Genomic DNA, 18,958 nt, shown 5'->3' on the forward strand with positions numbered 1-18,958 from the left:
GAACTGTCTAATGTGTTGTCTTCTTCCAGGTGTGAACTTGACCATGGACTGGCTTTCTCTAGTTGTTATTCTCAGTGCTGAGCATGGCACTTGACACTTCTACAATTCTGAATATTGGTTGTTCTCAACAAGTTTGTAGATGTTTCTTATAAATTCTGGGTGTCAAAGTCATATAATTAAATTGTTCCTGTTTAAAACAAAAAAACCCAAAGCAATTGGACTCACCTAAGGCACTTAACAACCTCCTTCAATCATCTTTTCAGTACTTAGAATACATCACTATATGATCTAGTTAACTAGTTTTTTCGCTATTTCTTACACATGATATATTATCTTTCAGCTCTTTACTTTTGTGCTTTAAGTTTCCTTCAAACCTTAGTTTAAGCACCATTTTTTACATAAAGCCTTTCCTGATTCCTCCAGATACTGGTGCCTCTCCCTCAAATTATCTTAAATTTATTTTATCTATACTTATATGTGTGTTGTTTTTCCTGATAGAATATAAACTCCTTCAAGGAAGGCACTGTTTAATTTTTGTCTTTGTATACCCATTGCCCAGCACTGTTTCTGTCTGTTTCTATGAAACAGAAAAAAGAACTCTCTAGGAGTATGTGTAATATACAGAATAGTAATGGAAGATAAAAACTGAAAAAAGTCATTTAGATTAAAAAATAAGAAGGGGGGATATGTAAAACTTTGGATAAACTAATGTGACTTAACAAGGAATTTTAACAGGATTTACCCATTTTGTAGTATTGTTAGCTGTAGAACTATTCCCAGAATATTTCATGCTTTATCTTTGGATTATCAATCTTGAATCAGTAATCATTTTTTATCCTCAGTATATAATAATGTTAATATATTTCACTTCTTACTGGTCTTGTTCCCTCTATAGGGTGAAGTAGTTAAGAAAAACACTCAATCCAATCCTAAAACTTATGAAGAAAGAATTAAATTAATTCTACAGATGTGTGTGGAGGCTGCAGCAGAAGCTGTAAAACTAAATTGCAGAATTTTGGGAGTAGGTGAGTTTTATATATATTTTTAATTTGGAATACTTTAATATTAATGCAGAGTAAGATTGTAAGATATTTTGTGATCTGATGTATATTTTCAATTGATCAGCAATATTAAATGATAATTGTCTCATAATGGGAATAAACATTTTATGGTATTCACTATATTGCAGCATAGCATAGCACTGTGCTAAGTACATTCACAAATATTATCTCATTAAATGGTCAAAGGATATGAGCAGACAATTTTAAGATGAAGAAATTAAAACCATTTTAGTCATATGAAAAAAATTGTCTAAATCACTATTAGAGAAATGGAAATAAAGACAACTCTGAGGTACCACTTCACACCCCTGGGATTGGCTAAGATGATAGGAAAAGTAATAATAAATGTTGGGAGGAGATGTGATAAAACTAATACATTGTTGGTGGAGTTGTGAACTGATCCAACCATTTTGGAGAGCGATATGCCCAAAGGGCTATCAAACTGTGTATACCCTTTGATCCAGCAGTTTCTGTTGAATCTGTATCCCAAAGAGATTATAAAAAGGGAAAAGAGTCCAGATGTGCAAAAAATGTTTGTAGCAGCCCTTGTTGTAATGGCAAGAAACTGGAAATTGAGTGAATGCCCATCAATTGGAGTTATGGTATATGTATGTTATGGAATATTATTATTCTAAATTAAATGATGAGCAGGATGATTTCAGAAAAGCCTAAGTGAAGTAAGCAGAACCAAGAGAACATTATAAATAGCAAAAAGATTATGTGATAACCAACTGTGGTGGTTTTGGCTCTTTTCAACAATAAGGTGATTCAAAATAATTCCAATAGACTTGTGATGGAAAGAGCCATCTGCATCCAGAGTGAGAACTATGGAGACTGAAGCATAAAAGTACAGTATTTTTATCTTTTTTATTGTTATTGTTTGCTTGGTTTTTTTCCTTTCTCTTTTCTTTTCCTTTTTGATCTGATTTTTCTTGCACAGCTTGACAAATGTGGAAATATGTTTAAAGGAATTGCACATGTTTATCCTATATTGTATTGCTTGCTGGTGGGAGAAAAATTTGGAACACAAAGTTTTTTTTTTGGTAGTTTTTTAAAAATAATTATATCTTTTTATTGACAGAGCCCATGCCTGGATAATTTTTTACAACATTATCCCTTGCACTCACTTCTGTTCTGACTTTTCCTCTTCCTCCCTCCACCCCCTCCCCCAGATGGCAAGCAGTCCTATACATGTTAAATATGTCACAGTGTATCCTAGATACAATATATGTGGAACACAAAGTTTTAAAAGTTTTTGACATTCACCCTATCTTTGCATCTATTTTGAAAATTAAAAAGCTATTATTATTTTAAAAAAAACATATCTCATTTGATTCTCTAAACAATCCTGTGAGGTAAGTGCTATTATTATCCCTATTTTGCAGATGAGGAAACTGAGGCAAAAAGAAATTAAATGACTTGCCCAGGTTCATATTATTAGTAAGTATCTGAAGCCAGATTTGAAATAAAATCTTACTGACTCTAGACCCAGCACTGAGTCTACTCTACCATGAGTTGCCTCTGCCTTTGTAATGTTTATGAAATAAGAATTCAGAGGAGGAGGTAACTTAGTATTTTCTGGTGTCATCATAGAATGGTTCACAAAAGGAGATAGCCTTGAAGGATATCTTATCTAATTTAGATAAGAATAAGCAAAGAAAAGCAGAGTGGATTGTTTTAAGTTGGAGAAAAATGATGGAGGTACAAATTGCGGAAATGAATATGGTATACACAGAAGACAGAAAAAGAACTGACTTAGGTGAAGTGGAGGATTTGTTAGCCTTTTATATTATGTGTGAAGATAGTGTAAAAGAGGGGTTGGCTCTCTCAATTTGAAGCCCTTCAATAAATGTCTTACTCAAGTTTCCCTACTTCTTTTTAAATTATTCAGTCTTGCATTTCAAGGACCTAAAAATGTCAATTCTCATTTATTACAATGTCTTTTCTGCAAATTAGTAATATAGCTCTCATTTATGTAATCTTTTATATATGTAAAACTTTTATATAACAAAAGGCTTCTTCTTCACATGAATCCTGTGAGATATAGGCCATCTGTTATTATGCCCATTTTGTAGATGAAGAAACTGAGACTTAGAAAGATTATGGGACTTGCCAGCAGACATATGGCTAATAAATGTGAGAGCTGACATTCAAAGTAGGAGTTTTGAGATACCATTAGCCTATGCTTACTGAAGATTATATCGTGATGTTAAAAAATAAAAATCTATTGAATATCTTCTCTTTGTGTAGCATGTACTATGTGCTCATATATACATATATACATAAATATATGTGTGTGTATGTATATGTATGTATATATATATATCCCTCCATTTATGAAGGGTTCACAATGGTCAGTGCCTGTAAATTAAATAATGGATCACTGATTTTAGCTTCTTGTAAATTTTTAAACCTTGTCAGTGTTGCTTTGTCAAAATATAAGATAGGGATATCTGTCAACATATATGTGTGTACAAATTCTTATCTGTAACATGAGGAATGTGAAACCCTGGGGGGTTACATAGATAGTGACTGGCAGGATTTGAACCCATATTGACTCCAGATCCAGTGTTCATCCCCACTGTATTATGCAACTTGAAGGGAAATACAAATTAATTCCAACTATATTTTGGGTTAATTGGCCTTGCTGGCTAGTCAGGAACTTAATTACTATTTGTGTCTATTTAGAGAAATACATTCCAAATTTCAAACTTGCAAACTATTGTTTATGTTTATTTGGGTGTGTGTGTTTATAATTTCATTTTAATAAAATATTATTTTCCCAATTAAATGTAACAATGATTTTCAACATTTTTTTGTCTTTAATATCAGTGGATATTTTCTTTTCCTTTTTTAAAATAATAGCTTTTTCTTTTCAAAATATATGCAAAGATAATTTTCAACATTCACCCTTGCAAAATTTTGTATTCTAAATTTTCTCTCTCTCTTCTCTCTATCTCCTCTCCTAGATAGCAAGTAACCCAATATATGTTAAAGGTGTGCAATTCTTCTATACATGTTTCCACAACTATTATGCTATACAAGAAAAATCAGATCAAAAAGAGAAAGAAAACAAAAAGAAAGCAAAAAACAATAACAACAAAAGATAAGAATACTATGTTGTGATCCACATTCAGTCCCTATAATCCTCTCTCTGGAGGCAAATGACTCTCTCTATCACAAGTCTTTTGGAATTGGCCTGAATCACCTCATCACTGAAAAGAGCCATGTCCTTTAGAATTGGTCAGTGCATAATTTTGTTGTTATAGATGTATAATGATCTCCTGGTTCTGCTCACTTCAGTTCATGTAAGCCTCTCCAGGCCTTTCTAAAGTCATCCTGCTGATTGTTTCTTATAAAACAATAATATTCCATAACATTCATATATCGTAACTAATTCAGCCATTCCCTAACTGATGGGTGTCCACTCATCAACATTCATTTTTGAAAAATTTCAAGTTCCAAAATTTATTTCTCCCTTTCCCTCTTACTTTCTCTCTCTCCAAGACAGCAAGCAGTCTGATCTAAGTTACAGATGTACAATCATTTATCACTTATTTCCATATGTTGGTAAAGAAAAATCATAAACAAAAGGGAAAAACTATGAGAGAAAAAAGATGGAAGAAAAAAAGGTGAAAATAGTATGATTTGATCCACATAGTTCTTTTTCTGAATGTGGATGGTGCTTTCCATTCAAAATCTATTAGATCACTGTATTGCTGAGAAGAGCTAAAACTATCGTAGTTGAACATCACACAATCTAACCATTAATAATAATGTTATTAAAATTAATAATAGTGATAAATTTATTAAGCTATACATGCTAATTGCTCAACAAACTGGAACCAGGTCTCAGTTTTGGCACTGGACCCCCAAATATGAGGGGAAGAGATTTTTGTGCCTGAGAAATAATCAAATAAGACCAATTAATCAAAAGAAATTAATTAGCCATTAAAATGCTTTTTTGATTAGAGAAAAATTAGGGATTTTACAAATTAAGTAGAGAGAGAGAGCAAACAGGTAAAGTTCCTTGAAAAAATAAGAAGAGGTGTCTAACTCCCTCCTAAGTGTCTATATTAAATCAAAGGAATGTGGGAACAATAACTGATTAACCAATATAGGACCAGTTTTTAGATAAGAAATATGGTTTTTCTGAAATATATAATTATAAGACTGGGTTTCTGCTAAGCCTAAGCTAGGTCCTTAGTGAAGAGTTTTTAAGTAACCACACAGGGATAGGTTCAGATAATGCAAATAATGCAATTGTAGTAGACTCATAATTGAGTAACTGAACTAGATTCAGAATTGAGTCACAAGATGGAGTCATTGTGGTTCACTCAATTCCCACTATCACTCATTCTAATGTTTGTATATTTTTGGTTATGGCCAGGTATTTCCACAGGGGGACGTGTAAATCCTCGTGAAGGAATTGTACTACATTCTACCAAACTTATTCAAGAATGGAGTTCTGTGGATCTGAGGACCCCAATCTCGGATACATTGCATCTCCCTGTCTGGGTAGACAATGATGGCAATTGTGCTGCCTTGGCAGAAAGAAAATTTGGTCAAGGAAAAGGACTGGAAAATTTTGTGACACTCATCACAGGCACAGGTGAGAGAAGCAAATCAGTGCAGCATTTCATTTAGGAAGTCCAACACAGGTGTGGTGATTTCTTGGAGAAAACATTTTAGTCCATTGAATAGTGTGGCTCAGTGAATACTGATTTTTTTCCTGCTTGTCAATCTTATTCCCAAAACGTTTTGATGCTATTCGATTCTTTGCAAGTTCACCCATATAAAATTATATTTCAATATATAAAAAACTGGTCTTTGAAATTCTAGGTTATCTATTTTATACGTTTAAGAAAAACATTAATCTGAGAAAATCCTCTAGAGTTCATCAGATTGCCAAAGGGATTTATGAAAATTGGGACCTCAAAAAACAACGGCTGGAACAATAGGCTGATTTTATTGAAAATGAAAAGGAACAAGTAGAAAGGGCTATACTCAAGGTTCAAAAATTCAACTGTAAAACAAAAACAAAACTAGTTGGGATAATGGAGAAGTGTAATTTAACTGTGTTTGTGTGAAACATATCCTAGAGTGTTATGGATTCCCAGTTTGATATAAGATAGGGAGGAGGGGAGAAAGGGGGAGAGGGAGAGAAGAGAGACGAGACATAGACATATATCTATGATGGGGAAAATTGCAAGAAAGGAATATATCCAATATTTACTTGCTTGTGAATAGCAAGCTCAGTAGATAGTAAGCTCCTTAGAGGCAGAGAATTGTTTCCCTTTGCTTTCTCTATCCCTAGTGCTTAGCAGAGAGTAGGTACATATTTATTTATTGGTTGACTACCTACAGTGCACCATCTCTCCCACCAGTCAGATTAATAGGTAGAATACAAAGTGGATCCATCTAAGAATAACAAAGTCTTAGTGATTTGGCATACTACTTAACCAGAGCCTGATTTATAAGTAAATTGGCAACTTGTTAATTTTCAATGGGTATGATATCTGAGTAGAAGGTTAGTATGCTAGCATGATAATTGTGGAAATATGTGTAAAATAATTGTACATGTTTAACATATATTGGATTACTTGCCATCTAGGGGGGGAATTGGGGGAAAGGGAGAGAAAAAATTTGAAACACAAGGTTTTGCAGAAGTGAATGTTGAAAATTATGCATATGTTTTGAAAATAAAAAGTTTTTTTAAAAAGAAAGTTTAAAAAATTATTATGTTAATATTTCCTACAAAAAGTTCCAATGTTAGTGGCCCATGAGCTTTTTTTACTACCATCAGCTAGTTTTGTTCAGTCTCTGGTGGTTCCCACGTACTTGACTTCTCTGCTTGCTTTGAACCAGTTTTCTGAGCTTCATATGTGCAGCACAACTTCTTACTTCCTTAACTTTGCTTCATTTCAACAAAGTTTTTGTTTTTCCCAGTCCCTCCACTCCCCAGAAATACTCGCCTCTGCTCACTCCCGTGGCCTTTTCGGTTTGTTACTGGCTGGTCTTCATGCATGTCTTTTGTACGTCTGCAACACGAAGGATTTGAAGTAGTTGTTTTCCAAGATTCCTTCTGGCTCGAGGGCCAGGGGCCTATGGTTCTGGGCCTGTGTTTGTCAATGACAGTTTGACCTTTGCCTGATTGACCTATTTAGTAACCGGAATCCTGGTATTCCCCGGAGGTCAGTTATAAGTCAGAGACTTTTACTGCAGTAACAGCTCATTGATCCAGGAAAGGCCTGCGGACAGCCAGAACAGGTGTCACCAACTCTGCGGGGGATGCTCGTGCCCTTTAGTCATGAGACTCTGCTTTCATTTTCAGCAGAATTCTGATAGCCCCAGAGCAGAGCAGAGTCAGAGGCATGAGGAGGTGGCTGCTAGCCAGTCTCCCTTAGCAGAGGGCTAGAGGAGCCTCCAGCCCAGAGAGTTCCAGGCCCCTGAAGAGGGAGCCCCCGAAACCCGCCAGGATCCCTGGGTTGAGGAGGGGGATGCTGACTGAATGCCTTCGTCTCTCTCCCTAGGGATCGGTGGTGGGATCATTCACCAGCATGAGCTGATACATGGCAGCTCTTTTTGCGCTGCTGAGCTCGGACACCTCGTGGTGTCTTTGGATGGACCTGACTGTTCATGTGGGAATCACGGGTGCATCGAGGCCTACGCCTCTGGGATGGCCTTGCAGAGAGAAGCTAAGAAACTTCATGATGGTATGGTGGTTTCTGCAGAATAATACCATAAGGTTTTTGTATACAAAGATAAGTAATTCAAATTATAGAAATCAAATAGGAAGATACTTGTTTTTTCTTTCTTTTTTTTTTTTTAAGCATTAACTTATATGGCTCCAATATACACCTAACCCTAAAATTATATTCTCTTTGCGGTGATGAAAAACATTTACCATATAAAAAGACCAATGAATTTTGGGAGAAATCTTTATATTTTCTCAAAGTAAATGTTTCATATTTATGGAAGTAGAACCTAGCGCTTCATATTTTCTGGCCACATCTGCCACATCTCTAAATTCCTGCTGTCTTTGCCTCCAAAAGAACAACAACAATAATATTTAGCATTTTATAGTACCTGCAATGTGCCAGGCATTATGCTAAGTCTTTACAAATATTATCTCATTGGATCCTCTCTACAGCCTTGGGAGATAGGTAGCGTTATTATCCTGATTTTACAGTTGAGGATGGAGGTATACAGAAGTTAAGTGACGTGCCAAGTCACATAGGGAGAGTCTGAGGCTAGATTTGAATCCTGGTCTTGCTGCTCAGCAAGCTATCCACTGCATCCTCTGGTTGTGGGCTTTCTTTAAGGAGGCCCTCACAGCTGAGTCACTGTCATTGGCCCCTCTTCCTACCTCCTCTATCACTTTATCACAGGATCATCCCATCCAGATTAAATGTAAAAAGTGCATTTTATCAAGAGCCCTGAGATGGTAAGGCATTATACTTTGTGAGAAATGTGTAGACATTTCTATTTTCCCTCAAATAGTCTTTGTATCTGAAAAAGTTGAAATAATTGATATTTATATGCCATCCCCTTTTCATCCTTCTTTTCTATGAGTCCACAGCATTTTGTAATTCTTGCCATGTGGTTTCTGCCACACTTGGCCAAATATTTTAACACTGGAAATTTGTAGAACTTCTTTCTCGCCTTATGCTGTCTCTCTCTCTCTGTGGCCCAGTCTTAGACTTTTTGGGGATTGGGCAACATTTCCCCCACTCTTAGGCTGATGAAAAGCTCCCCCAAAGAGGCAGAGTCCGTGCCTTCCAGAACTTCTCTGTGGTTCTCCGGATTTCAGCAACCAGCACCCACTCGTCACTCTCACTTGTCCTTGCCTCCCTACACTCTGGGAGCAGCCCACTTTGTGATCAAGGCTAAAGAGGCCTCTGTTCCATGATCCACTACTTCTACCTGACCCCTTTCCTTCTCTTTGAAAACATTTCATGAAGACATTAAGAGTGGACATCAGTATAAACAACTAAGCTTATCTTATGGCGACTTAAAATTATTTCAGTACATTAAATATAACTTTCATACACTTCCCCTGGAGCCTCCTCTGCATTCTTTGCCTTCTCCTTCACTATTCCCCTTCTAACGCCACAGTTAGTGTATGCTTTATTATTCTTCTGCCCAATTTTCTGCTCTTTGACATCAGTCTTCATAGTTGCCAATGGCACTTAGAAGTTCTGGGGTCATCTTTGTGCTAACGTGAATTGCAGTATCAGCCCTGGGAGAAAATGCCATGGGATCCCTTCCTGCTACTCACCTCAGATGCCCATCCCAAGCCCTGGGATGTGGGAGGGAAAATGGAAAGGTTTTATGTAGTGAAGATCATCTCCCTTATCTGGCAGTAACAGCAGCAGTGATGTATGATGACATAGACTCCTCTGTGAATGAATACAAGTTGATAAGTTATTTCTACTGCTTCAGATGATACTAGAGATATCAGCAATATCTAATCTATATCTAAAAGCATAATTATAAACTATATTCAATAAACTATAAACTATATTCAAGTTTTCTACAAGTCAGATTTGGGGAAGATACAATCTGCATTTGTACTGATATGATATTTATAATCAATTCCAAAGTTCTACTTAGAAAATGAGTATATTATAGCTAGTTATCTGGGCATTCCTTGATTTTTACCACATTGTCTTCTCAGAAACAATATTTTATTATTTTTAAACTTGCATGATGTGAAGACCAAGCCCTGGATACCTTAGAATCAGCTGGAGTCAGAATAAGCAAAAGTTCTTGGTCTTTATTCTTGGTCTTTTGGGGTTGCAGGCAGAGGAATGTCCACACCTTCTTTCTCTCTCCCCACCGCCAACAAGTCACTCTCACTTGTCTTACTCCACCCTCTAATCCCACTTACAATTCTCTGTCTACACCAACAGATTGAGCCAGTACCAAATAGTGGGGCGGGCCATTTTCCAAGTATATGCTAATAGAGTATTGTCCAATAAGTAATTAGCCTTAAGTGCTTGGTTGTCCAAGTCATCTGCTCAGAGTGTTCAGGCCTTTACAAAGTGATTGCTCTTTTATTTTTTTATTACCTTCATTTCTTAATATTCACCTTTTACCTTCCTCTATCCAACAAGCCATCCCTTATAACAAATATTAGAAAAGGAATAAAGGCAATTCAACAAAACCAATCAATATATAAATCATTTGTCGTATAGTATATGTAATATTGCATAGCCATTGTTCCATACCTTTGCAAAGAGAAGTTGTATTTTCTCAATTTCTCTAAGATCTAGTTTAGTCATTATAATTACAGAATGTTTGATTTAATTTTATTTTTTCATTTACATCATTGTAGTCATGGTATATATTGTTTTAATTTTATTTTTTCATTTACATCATTGTAGTCATGGTATATATTGTTTTCCTGGCACTGCTAACTTAATTCTTCATTAATTCATCCAAGTCTTCCCATTGTCAATTTAGAGCTTCATTGGATGTATTTTCTCCATGCTAACAGTAAGGAACAAGGCAATATAATATAGTGAACAGAAGGCCTACAAGATTTGGGTTCAAGTCATGTTCTTGACACATACTGCCTTTATGACCCTCGGCAAATCACTAAAATTATAAATTATAAAACAGGTGACAATCTGTATTAGTGGAGGGAACGTCTTTATTAGGAATTTCTTATACCAATTTGAGTCATAGAAGAGCCAGGCAGTAAGTTGGGAGAAATTTGAGGAAGAAGAGGCAAGTAGATTAGTGTTATAGTAGAGTAAGAGATCAGGATCTAAACTAGTCAAGTTAATTTAATTAAACAAGCATTTATTGAGTATTTGTTAAGTGTCAGACACATGATCAAAACCTCATAGCCTCTGTCCTTAGGGAACTTACATTCTAGTTGGTTGAGGACAAGAGAGGATTTTACTAGGATTGAGGTTGTTGCAATAGGAGTAAAGAATGGGTCAAATGCAAAAGACTGTGGAAGTGCAAATGACAGAATTTTTTCCATTTACTTTATATGTGGAATTTTAGGGGAAAGTGACAGATGAGCATTAAGGTTAAAAGCTAAATAAATCCCTGAGGTAAAAAACCAGAAACTTCCCATACACAATAAAATATTTATAGCAGCATTTTTGTGGTAGCAAAGAATTGGAAACAAATTAGGTGTCCATCATTTGGAAGAGAGATAAATGTTATATTCACATACAATGTAATAAATTATGTAACATAAATGATGGATATGAAAAATTCAAAAAAGCATAGGATTATTTATATTTATTTATGTTTTTCATACACATTTCTTTATGGATCATGTTGGGAGAGAAAAATCAGAACTAAAGGGAAAAATATGGGAGAGAAAAAAACAAAAAACAAAAAAGAAGTGAACATAGCAGATTTACATTCAATCTCCATAGTTCTTTTTCTGGATGCAGATGGTATTTTCTATCCAAAGTTTATTGGGATAACCTTGGATCACTGAACTACTGAGAGGAATGAAGTCTCAAATATTTGCACATGTGGGTCCTTTTCCCTCCTTTATGATTTCCTTGAGATACAGACTCAGTAGTGGCACTATAGGGGTCAAAGGTATGCACAATTTGATAACTTTTTGAGCACAGTTCCAAATTGCTCTCCAGAATGGTTGGAACAGTTCACAATTCCACCAACAATGTATCAGTGTCCCAGTTTTCCCACATCCCCTCCTACATTTATCATTTTCTTTTCCTGTCATTTTAGCCAATCCGAGAGGTGTGAGGTAGTACCTCAGAATTGTTTTAATTTGCATTTTTCTAATCACTATTGATTTAGAGCATTTTTTCATGTGACTATAGATGGATTGAATTTCATCATCTGAAAATTGGCTATTCATATACTTTGACTATGTATCAACTGGGGAATGATGTCACGTTTTTTATATATTGTAGAAAGAGACCTTTATCAGAAACACTAGCTGTAAAAAAATTTTTCCCCAACTTTGTACTTTGTTTTAATCTTGTTTCTATTGGTTTCGTTTGTGCAAAACCTTTTTAATTTAATGTAATCAAAGTTGTCCATTTTGCATTTCTCTAGTTCTTCTTTGATTATAAGTTGTTTCCTTCCTCAAAGATCTGATAAGTAAGTTATCCTTTGCTTTCCTAATTTGCTTATAGTACCAACCTTTATGCCCAAATCATGTATCCATTTTTACCTTATTTTGATATGGGGTATGAGATGTAGGTCCATGCTGAGTTTCTGACATATTATTTTCCAGTTTTACCAGAAATTTTTGTGAAAAAGTGAGTTCTTATCCAGAAGATAGAGTTTGGGGGTTTATCAAATACTAGATTACCATGATTATTTTGTTGTATAGAGGAATATTCCATTGATCCACCACTTCTTAGCCAGTACCAAATGGTTTTGACGACTGCTGCTTTATAATAGAGTTTTAAGTCTGGTACTGCAAGGCCACCATCCTTTGTATTTTTCCCCCCCAATAATTCCCTTGATATTCTTGATTGTTTTGTTTTTCCAGATGAATTTTATTATTTTTTTCTAGTTCTATAAAACAATGTTTTGGCAGTTTGACTAGTATGGCCCTGAACAAGTAGACCAATTTAGGCAGAATTGTCATTTTTTTCTTATATTAGCTCAGCCTATCCATAAGCAATTGATATTTTCCATTTATTTAGATATTACTTTGTTTAAGAAGTGTTTTGCAATCGTGTTCATATAGTTCCTGGGTTTGTCTTGACATGTAGACTCCCAAATATTTTTATGTTATCATCAGTTATTTTAAATGGAATTTCTCTTTTTATCTCTTGCTGTTGGGCTTTGTTAGTAATATATAGAAATGCTGATGATTTATATGGGTTTATTTTGTATCCTGCAACTTTGCTAAAGCTGTGAATCATTTCAATTAGGTTTTGGATGATTTTCTAGTATTCTCTAAGTTTGTCATCATATCATCTGCAAAGAGTGATAGTTTTATTTCCTCATTGCCTATTTTAATTCCTTTAATTTCCTTTTGTTTTCTTATTGCTAAAGCCAACATTTCTAGTACAATATTGAATAATAGGGGTGATAAAGGGCATCTTTGTTTCCCGATCTTATTGGGAATGCATCCAGCTTCTCTCCATAACAAGTAATGTTTGATGTAGGTTTTAGATAGATACTGCTTATTATTTTAAGGAAAATTCCCTTTATCTCTAGCATAGAAAGATTTATATGAATTATTGCAGATTACAGTTAGCATTTACAATACAACAGTATACAAAAGTGTGATGGAGTTATTATTGTGCTGTAAGAAATGATGAGGGGAATGTTTTCAGAAGAACTTGGGAAGACATATATGAACTGATACAAAGTGAGCAGCATAGTAATTAATATTATAAGGGTGATCAACTGTGAAAGACCTAGCGACCCTGATCAAAACAATTAAAAAATTCTCATGATAAAAAAAAAAAAATGCTATCCACTCCAAAGAGAGAACTAATGAACTCTATATACAGTTTGAATCATGTTGCTTTTTACTTTATTTTTTTGCCCTTTTTTTGGTACAACATAGCCAAAAAAGAAAAATAGGTTTTGCATGACTTCACATGTATAATGGGTGTCATATTGCTTGCCTTTTCAAAGTAGAGGCCAAAGTTACAGGGAGAGAGAGAATTTAGAACTCAAAACTTTAATAATTTTTTTTTAAATTCAAAAACCAATATATACTATATAAACAGAAGTAATAATACATTGTGTAATTATAATGGCTAAGGTTACACTTGAAGAAAAGCTAAGAAAATGTATTTCCTCTCTTTCAGGACAAAGGTAGGGAACTATGGGTGTGTAATATTACCTATTACCTATACTGTTAGATGTAGTTGATGTATTGATTGGTTTTACTGAACTGCCTTTTTTCATTTTTATTGGTCTTCTGATTATAAGGGAGGGAAGGATATATCCAGAAATGAATGTGATAAAACAGCAAAAGGTATCAATAAAAATTCAATTTTAAAAGAGGTAATAAATTGTATATTTGGGAAGATTATAGTACCAATAATAAAGGGGAAAAAGGGTTAAGTTTAAGTGGGAAAATGACAATTCAGTCTTAAGATGTCACTACGGATTTATTAATGCTATATATCTTCCTTCTCTCTCTCTCTTTGTCTCCATCTCTCCCTTTCACTTTCTTTTCTCCCCACCTTCCACCTTTTTTTCTACTCTCTTTTTTCCTCCCTTTCTCCTCTCTTTTTTGTGTCTCCCAAAATAGAAGACCTTCTCTTAGTGGAAGGAATGTCAATGAAAAAAGAAGAAACTGTTAGTGCTCATCATCTCATTCAGGCAGCTAAACTTGGCAATGCAAAAGCTGCTAGTATTCTTAGAACAGGTAAGAGGCTATCCATCTTATTGGGAAAGGTCTTCAAAATATTGCTGCACAAGTTAATATTTTTATAAAGTGTAAGGCATGGTTTTGAAATTCAAGTAATGTCCTTAAGAAATAGTTTTAATTCTGTGACTAACTTTCAATTTCTCGCATTTTTTTTTTACTATTTCTTGACTATGATTTATTTTTGTTTCTCAAATTATCTTGTGATTTTATCTTTGCATTTTTAAAAATTGTGGTATTTTGCTTTTTTTATAGCAGGGACAGCTTTGGGCCTCGGTGTTGTGAATATTCTTCACACAATGAATCCTTCACTTGTGATACTCTCTGGAGTCCTAGCAAGTCACTACATTAACATTGTCAAAGATGTGATCCGACAACAAGCTTTGTTTTCAGTTCAAACCGTGGATGTTGTTGTTTCAGACTTGGTAGATCCTGCCTTGCTTGGTGCTGCAAGTATGGTGTTAGATTATACCACACGCCGAGTACAGTGATGGACTTAGAGCTATGGAATTGAAGGAAGATTTTAAATTTAATAGTCTATTGATTGTCTTTTTAAAGTGAAATTTTAAATGAATAATTTTAGCTACCAGTAATTTTGGCATACAATTTGTGCACCTTTGTTCTTTGTTTAGCCTTCTATTTCTTGTCTACATTTATTGTCCTTGTATTTATAGAGCTAGATCTCAGAATATTTAGAAACCAGTCTCCTCTCTCTGTGCCAAAGAAAGCAGCATAATAGATTTGGACTCATTTTTATATCATAGTCCATAATGTCTTTTTTAAGTTCTATATTTTGATATTGTAGCATAGATGTAGGTAACCCATTACTTTTCAGACCTGCTATCCTCATAAACTTTAGTATAATAAAATCTTGCTTAAGGTTAAGCAATTCTGAATCAACAAATCTCTTCTTTAAGATTTATATGACCTGCCTTCTAATTTTTTTCAATTATATACATTTGTTTTCTCCCCTTTGCCCTCATGTAAAAGGAAAAAAGGAAAAAACCCAACAAAGCCTTCATTACAATTATGTATAGTCAAGCAAAACAAATTAATTTTGAATAACTTTTTTCTTTTACTTATTTTTTAAATTATCAGATATTAGTGGTTTATTTTTATTGTGTTTTTAAATGAAATGAAGTTTCAAGAAATGTGGGAAATGTTAATGTGTGATTGTGAGAGTTAATTGTATATTAAGAGCATTACTTAATTAAGGTATGAAGGGAAAACAGCTTCTGCCTTCCTAGATTGCAATGAGCACAGCAAAACAAGATGCTGCCTAGCCTGAGAATTAAGTCCTTATTTGCCTCAATTTTTTGGACTCCTTTATCTCTATCTTTGGGTGGGGTCGTATAAAATAAATGGAAATTTGTCCATCAAATTATATAACTTTGTGAAATCATGAGCCTCAGTGGTTCATTTCAGCCACAATTTTAGTATTTGAAACTTCAAGTGGAACAAAGCAACAAAAGAAATCAGATCTAAATCCATGTGATGATACCTATGTTTCTACAGCACTTTGAAACTTCTATTGAGAAGATGTAACATCAGTTTGGGGATGCCTCAATTTTTGTAGCACTTGGAATAAGATTGTATCTTTACTTGGATGAATATACTTATCTCCCATTAACATCAGAGATATATCTATATGAGAGGTAAATAATTTAATGAACTATATAATTCCCAAATCAATTGCAAGGCTTTAAAATGCATTGTTATATGGTAGATGTTATACCTGCCTAATCATATTTTATTAGATGGACATTCCCAGAATGTCTGGGTAATAAGGAGACATGGCCCATGAACATTCTGAGTCTCAAGGCAAAGTAACTATGACCAATTGAGAATTAACTAAGTTAACTGTGCAAGCCACCTAAGAAACCATTTTACTTTCTTAGTCCTATATAAATAAATATATGCATATGGATATATATTTATATGCACAGATAGAGTCTTTGAGAAACTTGAATCAAGAATTTTAGATGACTATGTTAAAGAGCTATGGCAACCCTGTCTTCATTTCTTTTTGAATAGCCAAAAATAATCATAAGCATAACCACTGGGCCTAGAGCTTGAGGACACCTATTTACCAAGGGCCAGGACTGTACAGGGAGAGTAAAATCCTTAGAAAATAAAGCATATACCTTCATAACAAAAGAATAGGTAATCTAGTGTTTGTCTTTTGAGGTAGAATGACTGCAAACATTTTCTTTGAAAAATTAAATTGGGTCAATGTGTATATGTTACAGCTAAATTTAATTAGCAGGTTCATGAATCAGAGCTTGGATCCGTTTAATCCCTAAGTTCTATTGATAGTAATAAGTATCCTATTGATCAATTGCTCTAAGTGCCCAGGCACAGTGATCATAGGGCTAGGCCCCAGGAAAATACAAAGTTCAGGTCAAACACAATACTGTCTCATAGAGGAATTAGACAAATACATAATAAATGTATTAGAGAAATACAAAAAAGTGTGATGGAAATGAGGGCCAGTACATTTAATGAGTGAAATTGAGGTATTTCACTTAGAATTATGGTTTTTCTCAAAATATAACATCTGTGTTAAAAACAAATGATTGATTTGAAGAGTAGAAAGCTAACTGATTTGTGAATTCAATAGTTTCCCTCTTGTGGAAATCAGCTAGTTTTTAAGTATGACATATATATAAAACAGTTATTTGCATTTTATCAGTTCTCTTATTTTTTTTTTTAATAAACTCCAACTTTTTGTCAAATTATGTTTATTTCAAGTTTAGGATAGTGTTAATGTCTGAACCTATCAGTTTTGTGTTTTCTGTACTGAATGAAGATAATATTTTACCTTTAATCTTGTTTTATATTTAATAATATATATTTAGATGATCTTATAAAATGGTACTTTGAAAAATCATTAGGTTTTATTTTTATGACATTCCATGGTGGCTTTGTACTGGAAATGAAGACCCAGTAGTGACACCGTTTATGCAAAACATGAGCAATTTATACCTGCTGCATACACCAAATCATTAGGTCTAATTTAGTCAATCATATATTTATTAAGTGCTTATTATGTGCCAAATACAGTTGACAGACAAGAAACATTGAATACAAAAGTGATTCTGAATAGTGCTCCTATGCATATATGTACATTAATTCTGATCATTTTAATTTATTCTTAAATATCATTATTTAAAAAATATCTGTACAATGCATTTAATTTATTTTAATATGACCAGTTTTGTTTTAATGGGCTGACCTAAATTCTAAATAAATGACACTCTTTATATGTAGTCCTGTTTCAATCCTGTTTTCTTGTTCTTTTTTTCCCTCATTCCAGTAATCATTCATATTTTACATTTGTCACATTTGAAATGTTATTTCTCTAAAGCTAAATATTTCTTGATATATTGAGGTTTTTTTAAGTATCAAAAAGAAGACATCTTTTTGCTCTAATATTTAGGCTAAGATTAGTTTAAAAAATCCTAACATCATAAAATAGTCCAAAAATGTTTATTTTTGAAACTACATTGTTTTATTTTAGTATTGTGAAATTGAGGGGACTCATGTATTTACTTATATTAATTTACTTGTCTTTATTGTTTACTTTCATTATTTAAGTAATCTACCATTAATTTTTGCATAGAGCATTTTGCTTGGTCCTGGGAAAAATACTAAGCATAGATAATAACCTAATAATCTTGGAAAGGACCAAAATACTAACACAATTAAAATGAGTTGTCCATAAGTATAAGGGGCTATATCAAAAAAGATGGTGGGTTTTTCCTCCTCATTGTAAATCTTATAAGGGGAAGGAAAGGGATTATGCATTTATATAATACTTACATGATAAGGACTTCTGGCCAAGATGGTAGAGAGGACACATATGTCTATTTAAACTCCTTCTTGCTCTCAGACTACTTTTTTTCATAATACGGCCTCGGAATTAGAGCTTGACTGAAAAAGCCTACGAATACATTACCAACAGAAGATATCCTCAGAATTCACCAGAAAAAAAAATCTGGTTTTGCTCACAGGTGGGGACAGTTAGATCAGGTGCAGACTGAAGGCAGGCTGTGAGAGCACAACAGGCAGCTCACACTGAGCAGACCAGAGTGATCTCAGCCATTTCTGTGGGGAGAACTTTACCACAGTGTGGCTACTTTGCCCTGGCAGCAAGCCAGGAGATTAGCAGAGAAGCTATAAACACAGGGGGTAAAGACTGTAACCCTGAAAAGGTAGCGTCTCTTGGGATCTGGCCACACCCACCTGCAGTGACTCAGCACACTCTCAGAGTCTTAGAGTGCAGATGCAATGCAGCCATTGCTGTCCTGCCAGTGCCTCGCTGCTGCCCACCCACCCCCGCAGTCTGTAGAGGAAGCTCGGTAATAGTGTCCAGCCTTTCCCACCTCCCAAAAAACAGACTGCATTTGTTTTTGTTTGTTTGTTTTCTTTGATTCTTTTTTGTCAAAATAAGCAAACAATTTAAACGGACCTTAACCATTGATAGCTTCTATATGGATAGAGAGTAGACTTCAAACCCTGAGGAGTCTAAAAACAGTTTGTCTCCAGATGA

At 34.4% G+C, this 18,958-nt stretch overlaps 1 protein-coding gene across 1 annotated transcript in view; it reads left to right on the forward strand.

Moving 5' to 3' along the window:
- GNE (glucosamine (UDP-N-acetyl)-2-epimerase/N-acetylmannosamine kinase) overlaps positions 1-17,675 on the forward strand; it is a 59,960-nt gene extending 42,285 nt beyond the window's left edge. The window contains exons 8-12 of the mRNA XM_051996124.1: positions 896-1,025; positions 5,452-5,673; positions 7,595-7,777; positions 14,290-14,406; positions 14,662-17,675. Coding sequence (XP_051852084.1) covers positions 896-1,025; positions 5,452-5,673; positions 7,595-7,777; positions 14,290-14,406; positions 14,662-14,897 — 888 coding nt within the window. The 3' untranslated portion in view covers positions 14,898-17,675. The remainder of the gene's footprint in view (positions 1-895; positions 1,026-5,451; positions 5,674-7,594; positions 7,778-14,289; positions 14,407-14,661) is intronic.
- Positions 17,676-18,958: the final 1,283 nt, after the last annotated feature.

This window comes from Antechinus flavipes, chromosome 1 (genome assembly GCF_016432865.1).
Source record: "Antechinus flavipes isolate AdamAnt ecotype Samford, QLD, Australia chromosome 1, AdamAnt_v2, whole genome shotgun sequence".
Lineage (NCBI taxonomy): Eukaryota > Metazoa > Chordata > Mammalia > Dasyuromorphia > Dasyuridae > Antechinus > Antechinus flavipes.